The sequence below is a fragment of the Epinephelus lanceolatus genome, chromosome 7 (assembly GCF_041903045.1).
Source record: "Epinephelus lanceolatus isolate andai-2023 chromosome 7, ASM4190304v1, whole genome shotgun sequence".
NCBI classification, from domain to species: domain Eukaryota; kingdom Metazoa; phylum Chordata; class Actinopteri; order Perciformes; family Serranidae; genus Epinephelus; species Epinephelus lanceolatus.
Genome location: NC_135740.1, coordinates 4,079,782 through 4,097,509, shown reverse-complemented (window position 1 = coordinate 4,097,509; position 17,728 = coordinate 4,079,782). Strand labels below are relative to the sequence as shown.

The following is a 17,728-nucleotide window of genomic DNA, read 5'->3' as shown; positions in this document are numbered from 1 at the left end:
CTTATTAATAGCATTTTAACCTAAACAAAGAAAAGCGTAAAATTTCCAGAAAAGTAAGTGTTGCTTTTAAGACACACCTTCAAGCAGGTAACCCTGTTGGAATGCAAATGCAAATCCCTGCTGCGCTGGGCTGACGGCCCAAACCAAACCAAGTCAGCTCATGACTGCTGAAAAGGGGTATCAGTACCTCTTCAGCACATACTTCATGGATATTGGTTGAGGCTGTGATTTTGCCTGTCAAACTTTACCAAAGCTGGACTCCATGCAAAGATTGTTTGCTTTTCCACTGGAGGCAAATGTTTTATTTGCCCCTCTGCTCACATTGAATGAAAGTGAATTGGAGGCAAATATTTGCTGGTGGCTAGTTTTTCATTGTGATCATCCCAAGGCACACCTGTGTAGCTGTTTAATCAGCATCTTGATATGCCACACCTGTCAGGTGAATGGATCATCTTGGAAAAAGAGAAGCGCTCACTAACATGGGTCTGAACACATTTGTTAGGAAAGACAGAGCTAATAGAGCACAGTCAGAGCACTCTATTATATCGTTTATTTCAGCTTGTGAAAAACAAGAGCAAAAACAAAAGTGTTGCCTTTATATTTTTGTCAGTTTAAATTGCTGAAGTAAGTACCACCAGTACAGACTGGTCTAAACTGGTGTTTACATAGCCAGGGTGTTAAAGTTCCAAAGGATGAAGAGAGATCCCACATGCAGGTCAGGGTGTAAATGAACTTTGTGTTACATTTACCAGAACTAATATCATGTTTCACAAGCTCAATACAAATACACAAGACACATGGTGCTGTATGTAACTTTATTAAGAATGCAGAATGCAGGGAGTGGATATGATGTGTGTGTGTGTGTGTGTGTGTGTGTGTGTGTCACTGCACACCACAGTCATCTAGGTAGTGCATGTCCCTTCCCATGCTACTTGCACATTCTTCTTCTTGTCACTGTAGGAAAGAAGAACATAGCATTACAGCATATTGTGGTTTGGTTTATGTGTACGATCATGTGTGTACTTTATGCGTGTGAGGGTATTATTGCAGCAATAATACAAGCAGAAAGAAATACCCAAACACAAGCAGAAAAAGGTGTAGCTACCTACATTTTTGTGATTTTCCATCTAACGAGTATTGACTGGCAGCTCTGTAGCACTGCTATCAGTGTTGCAGTGTGTCATGAAACAACAACAGGAAGTAAACACTGATGTCATAAATTAAATATTCTGTTTGTAGCTAACATTATTATAATGGATGTGTGTAATCCTCATCTTATCATTTTATCACTGGGTCTTTGCCAGTATCAGTGTCCTGCCTGTTCCTTTAAACAAATGTATAGTGATGTGATGTTACAGCCTGTGGGGAACAAACACGTCATTACTAATAATAATAATAATAATAATAATAATAATAATAATATGGGCTATTTGAATTGTAAAGACAAACCACCAGGTGTTGACAGCCTTGATGGTAAACTTCTTAAACTGGTGGCACATTTAATTGCCCCAGTTGTCTGTCACATCATCAACCAAAGTCTGAATGAAAGTGTATGCCCTAAAGAATGGAAGACGGCAAAAATAACACCACTACCCAAAAACGCAAGATTACCTTTCTCTGGGTCAAATAGCCGGCCAATAAGTTTGCTGCCTGTGCTGAGTAAAATTATGGAGAATGTGGTATGTGAGCAGATTAGAGCTTATTTTTCCTTGTATGATTTAACTACTGATTGTCAACATGCATACAGAGAGGGACTCTCAACAGCAACTGCTCTAACTCAGATGACTGACGACTGGCTGAGAGAAACTGAACAGAAGAAACTAGTAGGAGCTGTCCTGCTTGATTTTACGGCAGCTTTTGATATTCTCGATCATGAAATATTATTGAAAAAACTAGAATGTTATGGTTTCTCTCAGTCAGCAATATTATGGATGAAAAGCTATTTAACAAACAGGACACAATTTGTCTATTTCAGTGGTAGTTATTCTGATGTGGGAGAGGTCAGCTGTGGAGTGCCCCAAGGAAGCTGTCTCGGACCATTGCTATATACAGTACGATATTCACAAATGATTTACCACTTGTTTTAAATAAGGCTTCCATATCGATGTACGCGGATGATTTAACTATATACATGTCAACAACTACATCTTTTGAGTTAAACACATTCCTTGACTTGAAGTTGCGATCGGTGGTTGAATGGATAGAAGGAAACAAGTTAGTTCTTAATGTTTTAAAGACAAATAGTGTTATATTTGCCTCTACTCACACTCTTCAAAGTCAACCTGAGTTGAAGCTCTGCATAAATGAATTATCAGTTAAACAGGTCAAAGAAACCAAACTCCTAGGTGTTATTTTAGACAGTAAATTGTCATGGACAAAACATATTAATAAAATGGTTGCTAAAATGGGAAGCAGTATTTCAGTTGTTAAAAGATGTGCAGCATTTATGTCACAAAGCTCAACTAAACTAGTGATTCAGTCTCTAATATTGTCCAATCTAGACTATTGTCCTGCAGTATGGTCTAGTGCTACACTGGAAAATATAACAAAGTTGCAAAAGTACAGAATAGGGCAGCTCGCATAGCGCTACACTGTGGCTATAGGACAAATATTGTTGGAATGCACAATTACTTAGGTTGGCTACCTGTTAAAAATAGATTAACTTATTCATTACTAGTATTTTTTTTTAAAATATCATTGCAGCAAAGAAACCATCTATTTTGTATAAGAAAATATCTTTTAGTTCAGATAGACATGACTACGTGACCAGACATGCTACAAGAGGAAGTTTTACATTACCAAAAGCAAGGACAAACGCAATTAAACGAATGGTTATATATAGAGCTATGCGAGACTGGAACGCGCTCCCAGAACACATCGCACAAGAAAACAGTAAAATTAGATTCAAAAAGTTAGTTAGGATACATCTATTGACCAGAGATGCTTGGTAAATAGGCAAGCTGAAATTACATCTGCTGAGATAACAGCAAAATATGAACGTTCAGTTGATTGGGTGATGTGTCCTGAGAGAGCGTGAGCTAATGAAACAAGGAAAACAAGAGTCATGCTTATTGATGAATGACTTGCATTTCTGGGTTAGTGAAAAACTGGAAATTTGAAGAACATAGACTTATTTTGTTTTTGTTTTGACATTGCATGTGAGATTAATGTGTGAAATCGATTATAAATTGAATTGTTGGACTGAATACCGGTATTAATTAGAGTTTTATTTTACACATATGATACATATATAGACATCAGATGAAATATATTTATATGTAAATGTTACATATACCCTTTGCTGACCTGTAGGAGCTGTCGTGTATGTGTATTGTCTTATGTTTTGTTTTGTTTTTCTGTATTGCTATGTGTGATTATGTGTTGTAAATGGAATAACTGTATTGACACAATGTAAAGACTGTTGAAAGGACCCCAGGAAGAATAGCTGTTGCTGTACAACAGCTAATGGGGATCCTAAATAAAACAAACAAACAAACTAACAGGCTGTACAGGTCTATATGATAGTGACTGCAGCATGCATGTTTAGTTAGATGTGGAGTTAGATCTGAGCAAGTAAAAAATGGACTGGTCTCACAACACTGACGATTGCTCTTCCTGAGGAGACCCAGGGGCCAGTTTCACCTTCAGTTAAGATTTTTCTTAAAGTCCTAATTAAGGTTTTCCTCATAATAAGTCTGGTTGCACAAAACACCCTTAAGTCTTCTCCTTAAGGTTTCCTGACAATCTTCACTTTATTATTATGGTTTTCTCCTTGTCTTGGTCTTATACTTAAGGAATCCACTGTGAGGGTCCTAGGGACAGAGGGGTGTTGTGTGCTGTAAAGCCCTGTGAGGCAAATTGTGATTTGTGATATTGGGCTTTATAAATAAAATTGATTGATTGATTGATTGATTGATTGATTGAATCCCCAGACCATTGCACAAAAGACCCTAGCAACCAAAGCATAATAAACTAAAGGTACCTCTGACTCTATCTAAACTGCAACATGACCAAGTTTATGGTGATAAATGAAAAAAACTAACATACCGTGAGAAGAGTGTCTGTGACCCAGTGGATATGTTTTTGATTTTACACTTTAGATTTGACTGAATTCATTTTCTGTGCAATTTCTTCCTACAATCATTTTTTGTTTTTTTTTATATATATATATATTTGGGGATCATTTACTTTGTAGTGTGCGCTTTCTATGATTGTATTCTTCCAAACGTTTAATCTGTTCCTCCTCTGACCAATATGGTTTTATTGTCTTCTTTTCTTCTCCTGTTTTTTCACTAACAGTACAAGTCAGCTTTGTGAGATGAAAACAGGCGAGTCCAAACAAACAATCTCCATGGAAACTTGTACTGCTGTAAAATATCTTTCAACGCAGTGAATGAGTTTACATTTTTCCTTAACTAAGAAACCCTTTACAGAATTCTGTGCAACTGTATAAGTCCCTCAGTGAGTAGAAATTAAACCCTAACTGTCATACTTAATAGTAAGATATTTTATGCAACTGATCCCAGATCCATAAGTGTGTGCAACAGGCTCCTGCAGACCTTCTACCAGTCTGTAGTAGTCGGTGCACTGTTTCTTTGCTGTGGTGTGCTGGGCTGTGCTGGGGTGGTGGGGCCAGCAGACTCAACAAGCTGGTAAGGTCGGCCGGTCAGCTGTGTGGTTGAGCTGGAACTGGCACTGACAGTTTGAAGTCAGTGACGGAGGAAAGCCATCCCAAGTAACCCCTCTCACCTTCTCCATGATAATGGTCCTTAGAGAGGACCATCAGAGAGGATGACAGCAGTGGAGACCACTGTCTGTAACACCACAAAACACACACACACACACACACACACACACACACACACACACATACAGCCATTTCTCCACAGTGTCTGCTTAGACACTCACCTCATCTCTCCCTCTCCACTGTCTCTGTGCTGAACTCATTATATACCTCGCCATACTTACGTGCTTGTTATATACATATGTATATATTTTTTTTCCTGTACCATATTATATACTATATTTCATACTCTACTACTCTACTCTAATGCTTTAATATACTACATTGATTGAAATCAATCAATCAATCAATCAATTTAATTTATAAAGCCCAATATCACAAATGACAATTTGCCTCAGAGGGCTTTACAGCATACGACATCCCTCTCTCCTTAGGACCCTCACAGCGGATAAGGAAAAAGACGGAGGTGGAGGGGATGGTGGGTGGTGTGACACATAGGACCCTGCCAGCCTGCAGACCAATGCACACCATTGATCAGGACCAAAAAACGATTATTTATTAGTGAGACACTGACCATTTGCCAATGACCACTATTAAAAGTGATAACGGCATTCTGAAAATACTAGTCAGTGTAGCAGAAGTCTTAGCACTGATAATCAATACTAACGCCTATTTAATAGTGATTGCATTCAAAATGTGTGCATCCCAAAGATTAAAAAGTATGTTATTTAAAAAAGTGTACCACAAATTAATTAGTTTCCATTCATTTCCTTGATCAACAAACATCAACACTAAATGACACGTTATCGCTCAGATCCGCTTAGTTTAAACCAATCTGACAGCATCTAAACAAGTTGCAGGATGAAGAACTAACATACATTACTGAGCACCAGCTGGATAAAATGATACCAAAGACCATTTTGTTCATGTAAATTGGTGGTAAACAAAAATGTATTGCAGTATGCAACAGCCTCTAACCACTGTTAATTTTGACAGCTATATTAGGTTTAGCCTTAGTCTTGATTCAAAAATGCTTATTAGTTTTAGTCATGTTTTAGTCATTTTTATCCTTCATAGCTTTAGTCTAGGTAAAGCCGGAATTCTTTCTTAATGTGCAACATGTTAGTCTGGAGGTTTAAACTTGTGTCCTCTCACAGAGTTGGTGATTAAAACTAAACTTTCATCTCTATCAGAGAAAACTGATCTGAGTTCAGACTGTTCACTTACAGCACAGCTACACTCACAGATAACTGAGCCTCCTACCTGCCTGTCCAACAGCAACAATTCATAAACCTTCTCGAGTCTGGATTGAGTGGAGTCCAGCAGCTCTACACTTCGCTGCCATTACAGCGGCTAACAAGTGGAGCTAACTGCTAACAGCCGCTGCTGCAACTAACAAACTCCACAAATCCATTCAGCAGCTCCACCATCCACAGTCAGACACACGGCTGATTATTTTACTGCTGAATTACAGCTCACAACTCACACCAACAGTTGACGCTGCTGCGGTGTGAGTGTTTTTGCTGGAGTTTACCAGCCTGTTGCTCATGCAGCATTTGAAGATAATTGCAAGCAATGTCTGATAGTCCACCACTAACATTTTTGTCACGTCTTGTCTCGTCAATGAAAATGATACATAGATTTTGTCTTAGTTTGTATTATCAAGATCTATTTTTATCTCGTCATTGTCTCGTTTTTGTCATGAAAAAAAAGGTTGTTGATAAAGGAAAAATTGTCCTGCTTCCAACAAACTTGTTAGTACAAATTTTGAAAAGCAGTCATGATATTTTGTAAATATAATAAATTATTACTATATTATTGTTGAGTTAAAATGACATTGCATTTAGTGAAGAGCACATTATGACATGTTTAGGACTCAAAAACCCAAAGTGCAGGTTGAGACTTGACTTAGGACTTGAGTAAGAAGACTTTAAACTTACTGGTGACTTACAAATTACTGACTTCGTCCCACCACTGATATTGCTACACTTCACTTAATACTTTGTCTCATATCCCATTCTGTATCATAGTATACTACACTATATTATGTTAATATGTTACATTGACTCTTGCACTTCATTCTATTATCTTAATATAGTCAAACTCTAAGGACCATTATCATATCATATATTGGTCTGGTGTACACTGTTTACATAGACTTGTTGACTCTGCTGCTGTTAATCACACCTCTGTTATCACTACTCACTTTACCATGTCACTTTTTGTCTACAGTACTCTAGTTTTTTTTATTCTATTCTTATTCTAGTTTATGAAACTCTTACATTTCTGTATTATTTCTGTTACTTTTTCCAGTTATCTGCAGAGATGGGACCAAGTCACACATGTGCAAGTCTCAAGTAAGTCTCAAGTCTTAACCTTCAAGTCTCAAGTAAGTCCCAAGTCATTTTTTCAAGTCAAGTCAAGTTACAGGTTATGTCAAGTCAAGTCAAGTCCTGTAATAGGTCAAGTCAAGTCCAAGTCAAGTCATCTTATTATTGTAATTTTACCTGCAGAATCTGATCTCAATAAAGTGAAAAGACAAGCTATAAGTAACTGTCAGTAAACATTGACTTCATTGCTGCAATGTTTACTTTGCAGGGACAACCCCCATGCGTGCGCGCGCGCACACACACACACACACACACACACTAACCAAGGCAGCAGCTAAAATCCCCCATTTAGCTCATTTAACCCTGTGTAGCTCGTTCATAAAACGTACAGCCGGTCTTGTGATGAACCGGTCGGAATGTTCGCTCACGTTTTCTGGGGTTAATGTTAGCAAATAAATTAAAAAACAAGTTCCACCAAACTGACCCACCACCCCACCCCACCCCACCCCTGTATTGTATCAAGCTAACGTTAGCTTACTACCGACTAACCAGATAATATTAGCTAATTGACAAGCACTTACTGGGCAGAATGGCTCTTCAAATGACGAACAAAGTTTGAAGTTGTCGCCTGGCTGTCCGAGATGTTTATGCCGCATGTCTTGCACTGTGCTGTTCGTCTTTTGCCGTAATAATGGTAATTCCGAAAGCTGAAGACGATGACTCTCGGTACCCCTCCCACTGACATGTTGATGCCTATCTGATATAAGAGGGCCTGTTTCTCCAATAAACACGTAAGGAACGTAGAGAGGGCATGACTGATTGACAGGGGAGTGATCCAATCATGACAACGCCATTCTCAGCCTGCGCTCCTACCGGGTAATCGACATTATTTTTTAAATTAATTTATTAATTTTACATTCTAACTGAAAACATGATGTGAATAACACTCAAGTCATTCAAGTCATTGTGTCTCAAGTCAAGTCAAGTCCTGAGTCTTTAACTTCCGTGTCCGAGTCAAGTCTCAAGTCTTTTATTTTTTGTCAAGTCAAGTCACAAGTCATCAAAACAGCGACTCGAGTCGACTCGAGTCCAAGTCACAATGACTCAAGTCCCCATCTCTGGTTATCTGTATCTATGTATATCTGTGTACTACTGAAACAACTAAATGTCCGTGCTAGGGACCAATAAAGGTGTATCTTCATCTTAACTTCAATCTACAGTGCAGACCCACATGCCCACAGTGATTGAAATTTTAGGCTGAACTATAAGGCATACAGGCACAAATATTTAAACCACATGTTCCAAAGAGTCATTCATTCATTCATCTTCTAACCACTTCATCCACTTGAGGGTCGCGGGGGGGCTGGAGCCTATCCCAGCTGACATCGGGCGAGAGGCAGGGTACACCCTGGACAGGTCGCCAGACTATCGCAGGGCTGACACATAGAGACAAACAACCACTCACGCTCACATTCACACCTACGGACAATTTAGAGTTATCAATTAACCTAGTCCCCAATCTGCATGTCTTTGGACTGTGGGAGGAAGCCGGAGTGCCCGGAGAGAACCCACGCTGACACGGGGAGAACATGCAAACTCCGCACAGAAGGGCTCCCACGCCCGGGATCGAACCAGTAACCCTCTTGCTGTGAGGCGAGAGTGCTAACCACCACACCACCGTGCTGCCCCCAAAGAGTCATATGGTCATCAATATCTCCTCACAGAGGAGCAATGTACTTATAAAGTGAGTTTTTTTCAATTAAATTTTTTTTAATTTTATATACTTCATTAATCCCCCTGAGGGGAAATTCAATTTTTTTCACTCTTTTTGTCATTAACACACAGGTGCGAAAGCACCTATACATGCACAATGTGGAGAGATGTCAGAGTGAGCGGGCTGCCTTGGTCAGCTGCCAAGGGAACTTGCTCAAGGTAACCTTGGCAGTGCCCAGGACGTGAACTGGCACCTCTCCAGTCACCAGTCCACGCTCCATATTTGGTCTGGACGGGGACTTGAACAGGCCATCGACCCTCTGGTTCCCAACCCAAGTCCCTATGGACTGAGCTACTGACACTCCATAAGCAAACTTTAACTTTGTGAAAGACATGACCCTAACACGCTGATGTGGGTGTATCCAGTTGCAGCCTGTTAGTCCAACATGGTTGGCACGTAAATTTTTGTGATCACAAGTTCTCAGAAGCCAAAACAACTAGATAAACCTGAGAGCAGACTCTAACATACATGATCGAATGAGACAGTTTCACAACCCTACACATACATAGGCAAATAATATTGCTACAATAATACCTGTGTGTGTGTGTGTGTGTGTGTGTGTGTGTGTGTGTAGGTGCATGTTACATGCCTGTTCGCCATGCAGAGCATACATTCGTTGCTATAGGTCTGTCCATCAGTGCCACATACTGGAGCATACTCCCTGGTGCAAATTGGTAGTGCATACTGCTCACAGTCAGGCTGGACACAAACACAGGTTGTCATATGATTATTGATAAGACACTCAGGCATTCAGATTTTAATCATTGTTCATTGAATCAAATTCTAAAAAAAATTGCACCTCTTGGACTTGTGCATTCATCAGTGTTTACAAGACATTTAATGTTTCTTGCCTTTATGTTACTGTCCTCAGATTCAGTAGCAAGAAATTCCACAGTTTAGATCCAGAACTACAGAAAGCAGCTGCACTATCTGTAGGTCTGTCTTAGTTTTTGGTACTGTGAGTGGCAGATTCTCTGTGGAAATGAGGGTCTACTAGGAACAGATCCAAGGTGTCAGGGTCAAGTCTTTAAGTACATTTAAAGATGAGAACAGGAATCTCAAAAGTAATCCTAAAATTTACTGGAAGTCAGTGCAGAGACAGAGTGCAGAGTTAGTCATAAACAAACATTGAAGGAATTGAGCCCACCTGTAATAGTTGTTTTATTTAAAAAAAAAAAAAGAACTAAATAAGATTAATCTCTTTTTAAATGGAGCCCCTAAAGTCCTGAAAGATTATATTTTTTATTTGGTGCACACAAGTTAATTTCTTGTGGGAACTAGTTATTGTCTCTTGCGTTCGCACAAGATAAAAAAAATCTCACTTTTCAGGACTTTTGGGGCTCTGTTCTTTTACTACAAAGACCTGAAAACAAATAACATATTTTACATCACTTACCAGTTTATTAGGTACACCCAGCTAAAAGTAATTCAGTCCAATACAACAATATTATTTTTAAAATCAACCCTTTTATCTTTTTTCAATCTGTAAACCAGTCGTGAAAATAAAAATACGGAATCAGATCACCCCCAGCAGTCTCACCTCTCTAGGTTTCATCCTGTCATTGTTGTCTGGATTCACAGTCTCAGCCTGCAGGGACAGGACTACACACACACACACACACACACACACACACACACACACACACATTTTTAGTTCTATACGTGTGAGAACCATCATTGATATAACACATTCCCTAGCCCCTTACCCAATGTCCAATCCCAACCCTCACTCTAAACCTAATTATAACCTGAACCTCGAAAGTAAGTCTGAACCACTCACACATGCACACACGCATGCACACACAAACACTATCTATCTATCTATCTATCTATCTATATCTCTCTCTCTCTCTCTCTCTCTCTCTCTCTCTCTCTCTCTCTCTCTCCCTCACCCTTCACCCAAAACAAGTCATTCTGTGAGAATGTAATGTAACCAGCTTTTTGTCCAGAAGAATGTAACCTGGCCAACTCTCATGTTCCTCTGAACGTCCTCTGTTTTTGTTGATCTTTGTGTTTTGCTTCTGTCTGGGGAAACAATGTTAAAACTAAAGATGCTACTTTTAGCTGTGAAAGAAGTGTCTGTTTTAGAAAGCAGGATTAGTGAAAGCTCTGAGTATGTTGAGCCTGAGATGAAAGCCAGCTCAGCGAAACCCTCAGTCAGTTAGCCTACTATTACTATGGATGAAGCAAACCTGCTGGCTCGCAGGTTTGCGATTATCAAAGTATTTGCAACGGAGCATCGGTGGATTAGTGGATGGAGCGGACGCCCTATGATCAGACGCCCAGCGCCTGATGCAGCGGCTGCGGTTTCAAACCCAGCCTGCAGCCTCAAGTGCGTCGTTCCCTCTCTCCCTCAACATTACACTGTTTTGCCATTAGATGCAACAAAAGCCCCGAAAATAATCTTAAAAAAAGAGGAATTCCAAAGAACTGCAGGTTTGTCAGTGTTAATAAGAAATTAATCTACGTTACATGATGCAATGATTCATGAATCCTACTTTTCATATAAAGATTCCGCTGTGTAATTGGCTCATTTATGGGACTTAACATCGCATAATAGCTCCATCTGAGCATAAAGGAGACTTCTGAGAGAATCAGAAGTCATTTCACAGCAGTTCAGCAATTCAGTTAACCTCAGCCTAATATTGACAGAATGAAGAAAGTATGAGCAAAACATTTACCAGTCTGTTTAATATCTTTGTGTTTGATTTTGAGTTGCTGCCCAGTGCGTTTGGGCTCCATCAGATTACATCTGAATTAGAGGATACAACAAATTATATTAAAATATGAACTCTGAGTAATGTTTCTGTATTTTCTGTATATTAGACACATTAACACATCACATCACTTCACATTACCTATTACCACACTCTGCAGTCTGTTCCCACCCCACCTCACACTGTTTAGCTGCAGCTGACGTGTTAGTTTTTTGTTTTGTCGGTCGTTAAAATCTCCGACTCAGTTGGGATGAAACAAGCGGCTTTCTGCTTTTGGCCACTGAATATCACGTTATCTGCACTCCAATGACGATGTCTTTCGGTGCTCGCCGTGAACGCGCGAGTACTCAGAGTTGATTGAACTGATTCTGATCAGCTGTTCAGGAACCGAAAACTCTTTGTCAAACCGGAGATCGGGATAAGGCTCTGAGTTTGTTGAGCCTGCTTCCTGAAATAGGGCCCTGGTCTGAGTTCATGACCGGTATCAGTGGTTTCTGTGTGTTATTTGATTGGTAAATAAACCTGTCTGCTTGAACCAGGTCAAATCAGCCATGGGAAGATGACATCTGAACCACAGAGTTAGTGTCTTTAGAAAACAACAACTGAGAAAAAATGATTCACCAGAGTGAAGGTGTTATGTCATGCCACGGCTCCTAAACACAAATATTTTAACTTGTATTTATTTTTAACTTAAAAAACAAAACAAAACAAACAGACACACATCACCCCTCTGGTTAGTCTACATAATAACATCAGTTTGATGTGACAGACCCTGTAAAAAGAAACAACTTTTTCTTAAGTTCATTCAACTTCAAATTTTTAGGCCTTAAAATTTTAAGTTGACTGAACCTGATTCAAAACAAGTGAACTTTTCTAGTCAGGTAAACTTGATCTTAATTCAGTTGTACTTATATCTTTTAGTTCCATAACTCAAGGATATAGGCATTAATATCAAGTTTATGTGACTAGGAAAGTTCATTTGTTTTAAATCATCACAAAATGACTATTTAAGTTAAGTCAACTTAAAATTTTAAGGCAGCTTGGACACTAACTGTTTTAAGCAAAAACAACTTTCACTATTTTACAGTGTGAAGATGCATGATATCAATATTTTAGGTCAAAATATTGAAAAATCAAAATCATTTAGACACACAAAGAAGTAAAGCAGGTTATCCCTATATTAAGCTGTGATCACCAATTGTAATGTTGTTACACATTCCAGTCTCTAAACAATACATTGACCAAAAAAACCTCTATCTCAGCAAGTCAGCAAGTCAATTCCTGAAATATTGTCTTCTTTAAAAAGTGGGGTGATATTATTTTATCTTTTTTATTTTTTTCATTTTGTCTGTGTTCGGCTTTCTTCTGTACTGTTTTCTATGCTAAAAATTCCCATGTTACAACAAAACTACACTAGGAACAAGTGGACACTTCCTACACTTTGAGCTGTTTCTGCTTCAAAAGGAACACAGTGTTTGAAGCAGATAGTGACACAGAGTGACTTGTTACAATCATGTTACGATGCTGTTAATGAACTCACCAGAGACAGAGAGCAGCAGAGCAGAACACAGCAGTACAGTCAGCTTCATGGCTTCCAGTGTGTTTCTTCGGGCAGCAGGTGTGTGTCTCACACATTGTGTTTTCCTTTTATAGACAGCCTGTCAATGATTAATGAAATGCTACAGATTAGATGACGCAAAGAGAATGTTTGTGGTCAGTCTCATTAGGGATGTGCTCCCACCCACATGAACATTAACGTCAGACATAAAGTGAAGACAACACTAATGTATTTGCCACTGAAAAATGCAACAGTGCAGCAGTGATGACTTGTGTCTGTCTCAGCCTTCCATCAGCAGTCTCCCACTGTGACTCAGTTAATTTCATTTCCACTGGATGTCCACACCCTGCAGACTCACAAAATGACAACCAATCACACCTTTTTTAAAGAATGTTCTCACGAAAGTTAAAGTTTCTGTCCCTTCCTCACACAGAGTTGCTCTGAGAATTTTTCTTAATCAGTCCTAAGCTAGGACTTCTTACTAGAAGTTTTAGGCTGAGTTGGGGGGAGTTAGGGAGAGAGTGTTCTCAGAATACTCTTGTGAATACAGCCCCTGATCATCTGATAACACGACTGGACAAAACAGTAACAGCCTGGATAAACAAATTTCTAGTTTTAGCTGCAGGCAAGAATATAGTGGCCAGGCTGATGTCTGGACTGTTAGAGAGAGAACTAGATTCAAAGTTTTAGCATGAGTACGTTACCACACAAACAACATGTGACTGTCACACACAGGTCAACTTAAAAGTTCATCCATGACAGTGGAAATAGTTTAAGATAAATAAACAGTAGTTTGACAAACTAAATTAAATGAAGCCCTGTGTAGGTTCAATCAGGAAGACTGTCTGGGGGGAGGTTCCCTATTCGACTATGGATTCATCACCCTCCCTAAATCATACCATCTCTACAGGGTCTAATCGCCAAAGACTTTCCACATTTTTATTATTATGTGCACATGTAACTAAATATTCTTTTACTATAAAAATGAGTCTCTCCTGGTTGAATTAAAGATCCACTTACCAGTTTATACTAAAGGTGCTTTCACACCTGACCTGTTTGGTACGGTTAAAACAAGCTCAGGTCCGTTTGCCTGGTTAGTACAGTTTGTTTGGGCAGTTGTGAAAGCTGTCAATCGAACCCTGGTGCAGACCAAACAGCTGAAGTGAGACTGCTTGAAAAGGTGGGTCTCGGGGCATCAGTGGCTTTGTGGATAGAGCAGGCGCCCCATGTACAAGGCTGTTGCCGCAGCAGCCCGGGTTCGACTCTGCTGCATGTCTCTCTCTTTCTCTCTCCCCTTTTCACACTTCACTATTCTATCAATTAAAGGCAAAAAATGCCCATAAAATATCTTTTCAAGTGTGGTTCATTTGTGGTGTGAAAGAAAACAAACCAACCACAGGATTTTATGATAGCAAATGTGTGATTGTAGCATGATTTCAACAGCGAAACAAATGACAAATCCTCCTGCTGATCCTGAAACCTGTCCATGATCTCATAATTAATCCTGATTAAGGCCACGTATATCATATAACCTATTTATGCTAATGCATACATGCAACCGTGGTAACACACATGCACGTCAGTGAGGGTATTTTCCCTGATTAAAAAGCAGTTAAAATTGCCGTCCTTGTGTCCAACTCTGTATACTTTGTTCATTGAGTGAGTCCATTAAAAAGTGTGTGACAGTGATCCCACATTATGAAGCCCCAAATTATTACTGTACAAGATGCCTTCTTTTCATCCTTGATTTGCAGTCTGATGATAATAATAATAATAATGCTTACAATCAGTTATTTCTACATGAGCTCTTTGTGAAACCAAAGAACAGAAATATCAACACTTTAGAAGCATTAAAGTGCTGCTGCAGAAACGTCTGTCAGTCACCAGAATTAGATTTTCCCACGTGGGTCCTGATGATGCAGGATGAAAACCGGCAAAACTGTCCAATCAATCAGAGAGAGAGAGAGAGAGAGAGAGAGAGAGAGAGAGAGAGAGAGAGAGAGGGACAGAGAGCAGAGAGAGATAGAGAGAGAGAGAGAGAGAGAGAGAGAGAGATGCATGTGAGTGGTCACAGCATGCCATGAGAGAGAGAGCTGTTTCTCGGCCTCCCCCTGTTGGTTTTGAGTGAATATTGTGAATACTCTGATTAATAAATGTAAATAAATAGTCCTTTGTTAGTGATGACCGTTTTGTTCAGTTTTGTTCAGTTTTAACTAGGGCTGTCAAATAAATTTTTTTTTGGCTTAATCTTAATAGTTAATTGTGATTGATAACTTACTTACTTACTTACTTAAAATTCCATTATTTTACATTTCAAAACAGTTTGGACGTCCATATTAACAAGCAATTCTCTCCACAGTGTCTTGATTGGGAATCAAAGCAAAGTAAATACATTTATGATCTTGATGATGTCGACCTATTAAAGAAAAGAAGTTCAATGTCCAATCAGTGTCAACATGGTGTGCAGTTACTCTGAGATAATTTTGATTATGTCCAATGATCCTTGCTTAATGCGACAGCATTTGCGCTTTTCAGGAGTTCCAGTTTAGTTGCTTTCTCTGATTGATACAGGTCCTGAATGCGTATGCAACAGTAAGACATATGACTGGTCACAACATGCCAACCTGAGGATGTCCCTTAGACCCAAGTCCTCCATGATGTTGACTGGTTTGCAGTCAGTAGCCACAGCAATTTAGAAGTGTTGTAGTTAACTTCTTTGATTAAGTGAGTAACGTGCTCACACCAAAATAGTGCTTTGCTGATGTCATGTCAAAGAAGTTACCCTTGACAGGATTTGTATCCCTGGCTGTGGCCTGTTTCCACATCGCTATGCTCTCAATTTACATAAGGAAATGAAAAATAACCATGTGGATATTTTCATTTATTGTTTTGGTATTGTTATTTTATTAACTATATTTTGCAGTGTAACACATAACGCATCTATCTAAATAAATGCTTTTATTCTTGTTGAACTTATATTATTTAATCTGTCCTATCAATCAAGTATTGTATTTTGTATGTATTATGTCTATTAATCTGGGTAAGGGTGGAAAAGTGTTTTTGTTCCTGCAACAAAAGTTACAGGGGATTTAAAGGCTGCCATAAATTGTATCCCCCCTCTATACTGTACAAATCAGCTGCTGGAACGAAGATACTTTTCTGTTTTCACTCAGATTATTATGGATGATCTGAAGTACACACAAAATAAAAAAACTTGATGATAGAAGAAAAGAGGAAGATATACTTTTTTAATCCCTGAGGGGAAATTCAATTTTCTTTACACTCTGTTGTCACACACACACGCCTGAAGTTCACACACATGCACAAACAGGACTTATACCTGTATTAAATGCAGAGATGTCACAGCGAGGGGCTGCCCATGTACAAGCAATTGGGGGTTCAATGCCTTGCTCGGCAGTGCTCAGTCCACACTCCGTATTTGGTCTGGACGTGGACTTGAGCCTGCGACCCTCCGGTTCTCAACCCTAAGTTCCTATGGGCTGAGCTACTGCTGCCCCAAGAGCCCTTAAAGGTTTTTTTGTGGGGAGTTTTTCCTTATCTGCTGCGAGGGTCATAAGGACAGAGGGATGTCGTATGCTGTAAAGCCCTGTGAAGCAAATTGTGATTTGTGATATTGGGCTTTATAAATACAATTGATTGATTGATTGATGATTTGTACAGTATAAATGGGAAATCAATTTATGGCAGACTTTTAATGCAGTGTGAAATAATATGTGTCCCCCTGTAACTTTTGTTGTAGGAACGAATACACTTTTCTATTTTCTGTGGGGTTTTTTTTTCTTTTTTATTTATTGTGTGTGTATTTCTTGACCTGGTGGTGAGCTGCTGCTCACAATTGCCCTTGCAGGATTATATAAAGTTGTATTGAATGAAATGTGCAATACCAATTACTGGATCACTGTAGTTTTTTTTTCCTTGCCATGATATCTGTTATGTGTTGTGAAAAGTGGAACAGCAGTAGATGGTGCCAGTGGACTGGGTAACATCTCCATGTAAAACAGCTGAAGAAGGCAGCAGTGGAGAGAACTGTGCAGTGCAATTCAGAGGGTTTGACACCAGTTAGACTTTACAGTGTGTTTGTGCACCACACAGTGTAAAGAAAGTGAGTACGGTAAAGACCAGTGATGTCTTCTTACTGGCATACACACAAAGATGCCTCATGGAACAAAATGCAGTCAAAGTTAATATCAGTGACTTTCCCCCATTAAGTCAAATATTCCGCACAAAAACAAAACAAACTTCAGCAAACTAACAATAAACACAACAGAAAAAAGAACTATGCTTCTACTTAAGTTACATTTTATTGAAACAACTTCCTGTCTAATATTTGTTAAAAAAAAATGTAATGGTTAATCCTCGATGATCAATAATAAATCAAAAGAGACTTCTTTTAAACAAATTGATACATTTAACACTTCTGGTCTCTCCCAGCTGGCCACCAACATCTTTCAACATTGATATTTGGTTGAAATTAGGTTGTGATGTGGGGTGACCAAGACAACATCTGATGGCAACGTCCATTTGATGAAAAATACTAATGATAGAAGACGCTCATATTTTGTTGGTTTTAAGTTGTGTTGTTAA

The 17,728-nt window shown here is 39.1% G+C and overlaps 1 protein-coding gene across 1 annotated transcript; it reads right to left on the bottom strand.

Moving 5' to 3' along the window:
- Positions 1 to 796: 796 nt before the first annotated feature.
- Positions 797 to 13,234, bottom strand: LOC144463782 (trypsin inhibitor ClTI-1-like). The gene is made up of 4 exons (XM_078169172.1): positions 13,106 to 13,234; positions 10,389 to 10,450; positions 9,438 to 9,547; positions 797 to 954 (listed from the first exon to the last, which is right to left on the bottom strand). Exons 1-4 carry the CDS (start codon positions 13,152 to 13,154, stop codon positions 903 to 905), a joined length of 273 nt encoding a protein of 90 aa, XP_078025298.1. The 5' UTR covers positions 13,155 to 13,234; the 3' UTR covers positions 797 to 902.
- Between the last annotated feature and the right edge of the window lie 4,494 nt (positions 13,235 to 17,728).

Bases quoted from the DNA above. Each gene is read 5' to 3' on its own strand.
- LOC144463782 (XM_078169172.1), bottom strand. From the start codon at position 13,154: ATGAAGCTGACTGTACTGCTGTGTTCTGCTCTGCTGCTCTCTGTCTCT. The intron at 9,548-10,388 runs GTGAGACTGCTG...GTTTGTGTCCAG, and splicing joins ACAGGATGAAACCTAGAGAG to CCTGACTGTGAGCAGTATGC. The intron at 955-9,437 runs GCATGTAACATG...TCTTTCCTACAG, and splicing joins ATGCTCTGCATGGCGAACAG to TGACAAGAAGAAGAATGTGC.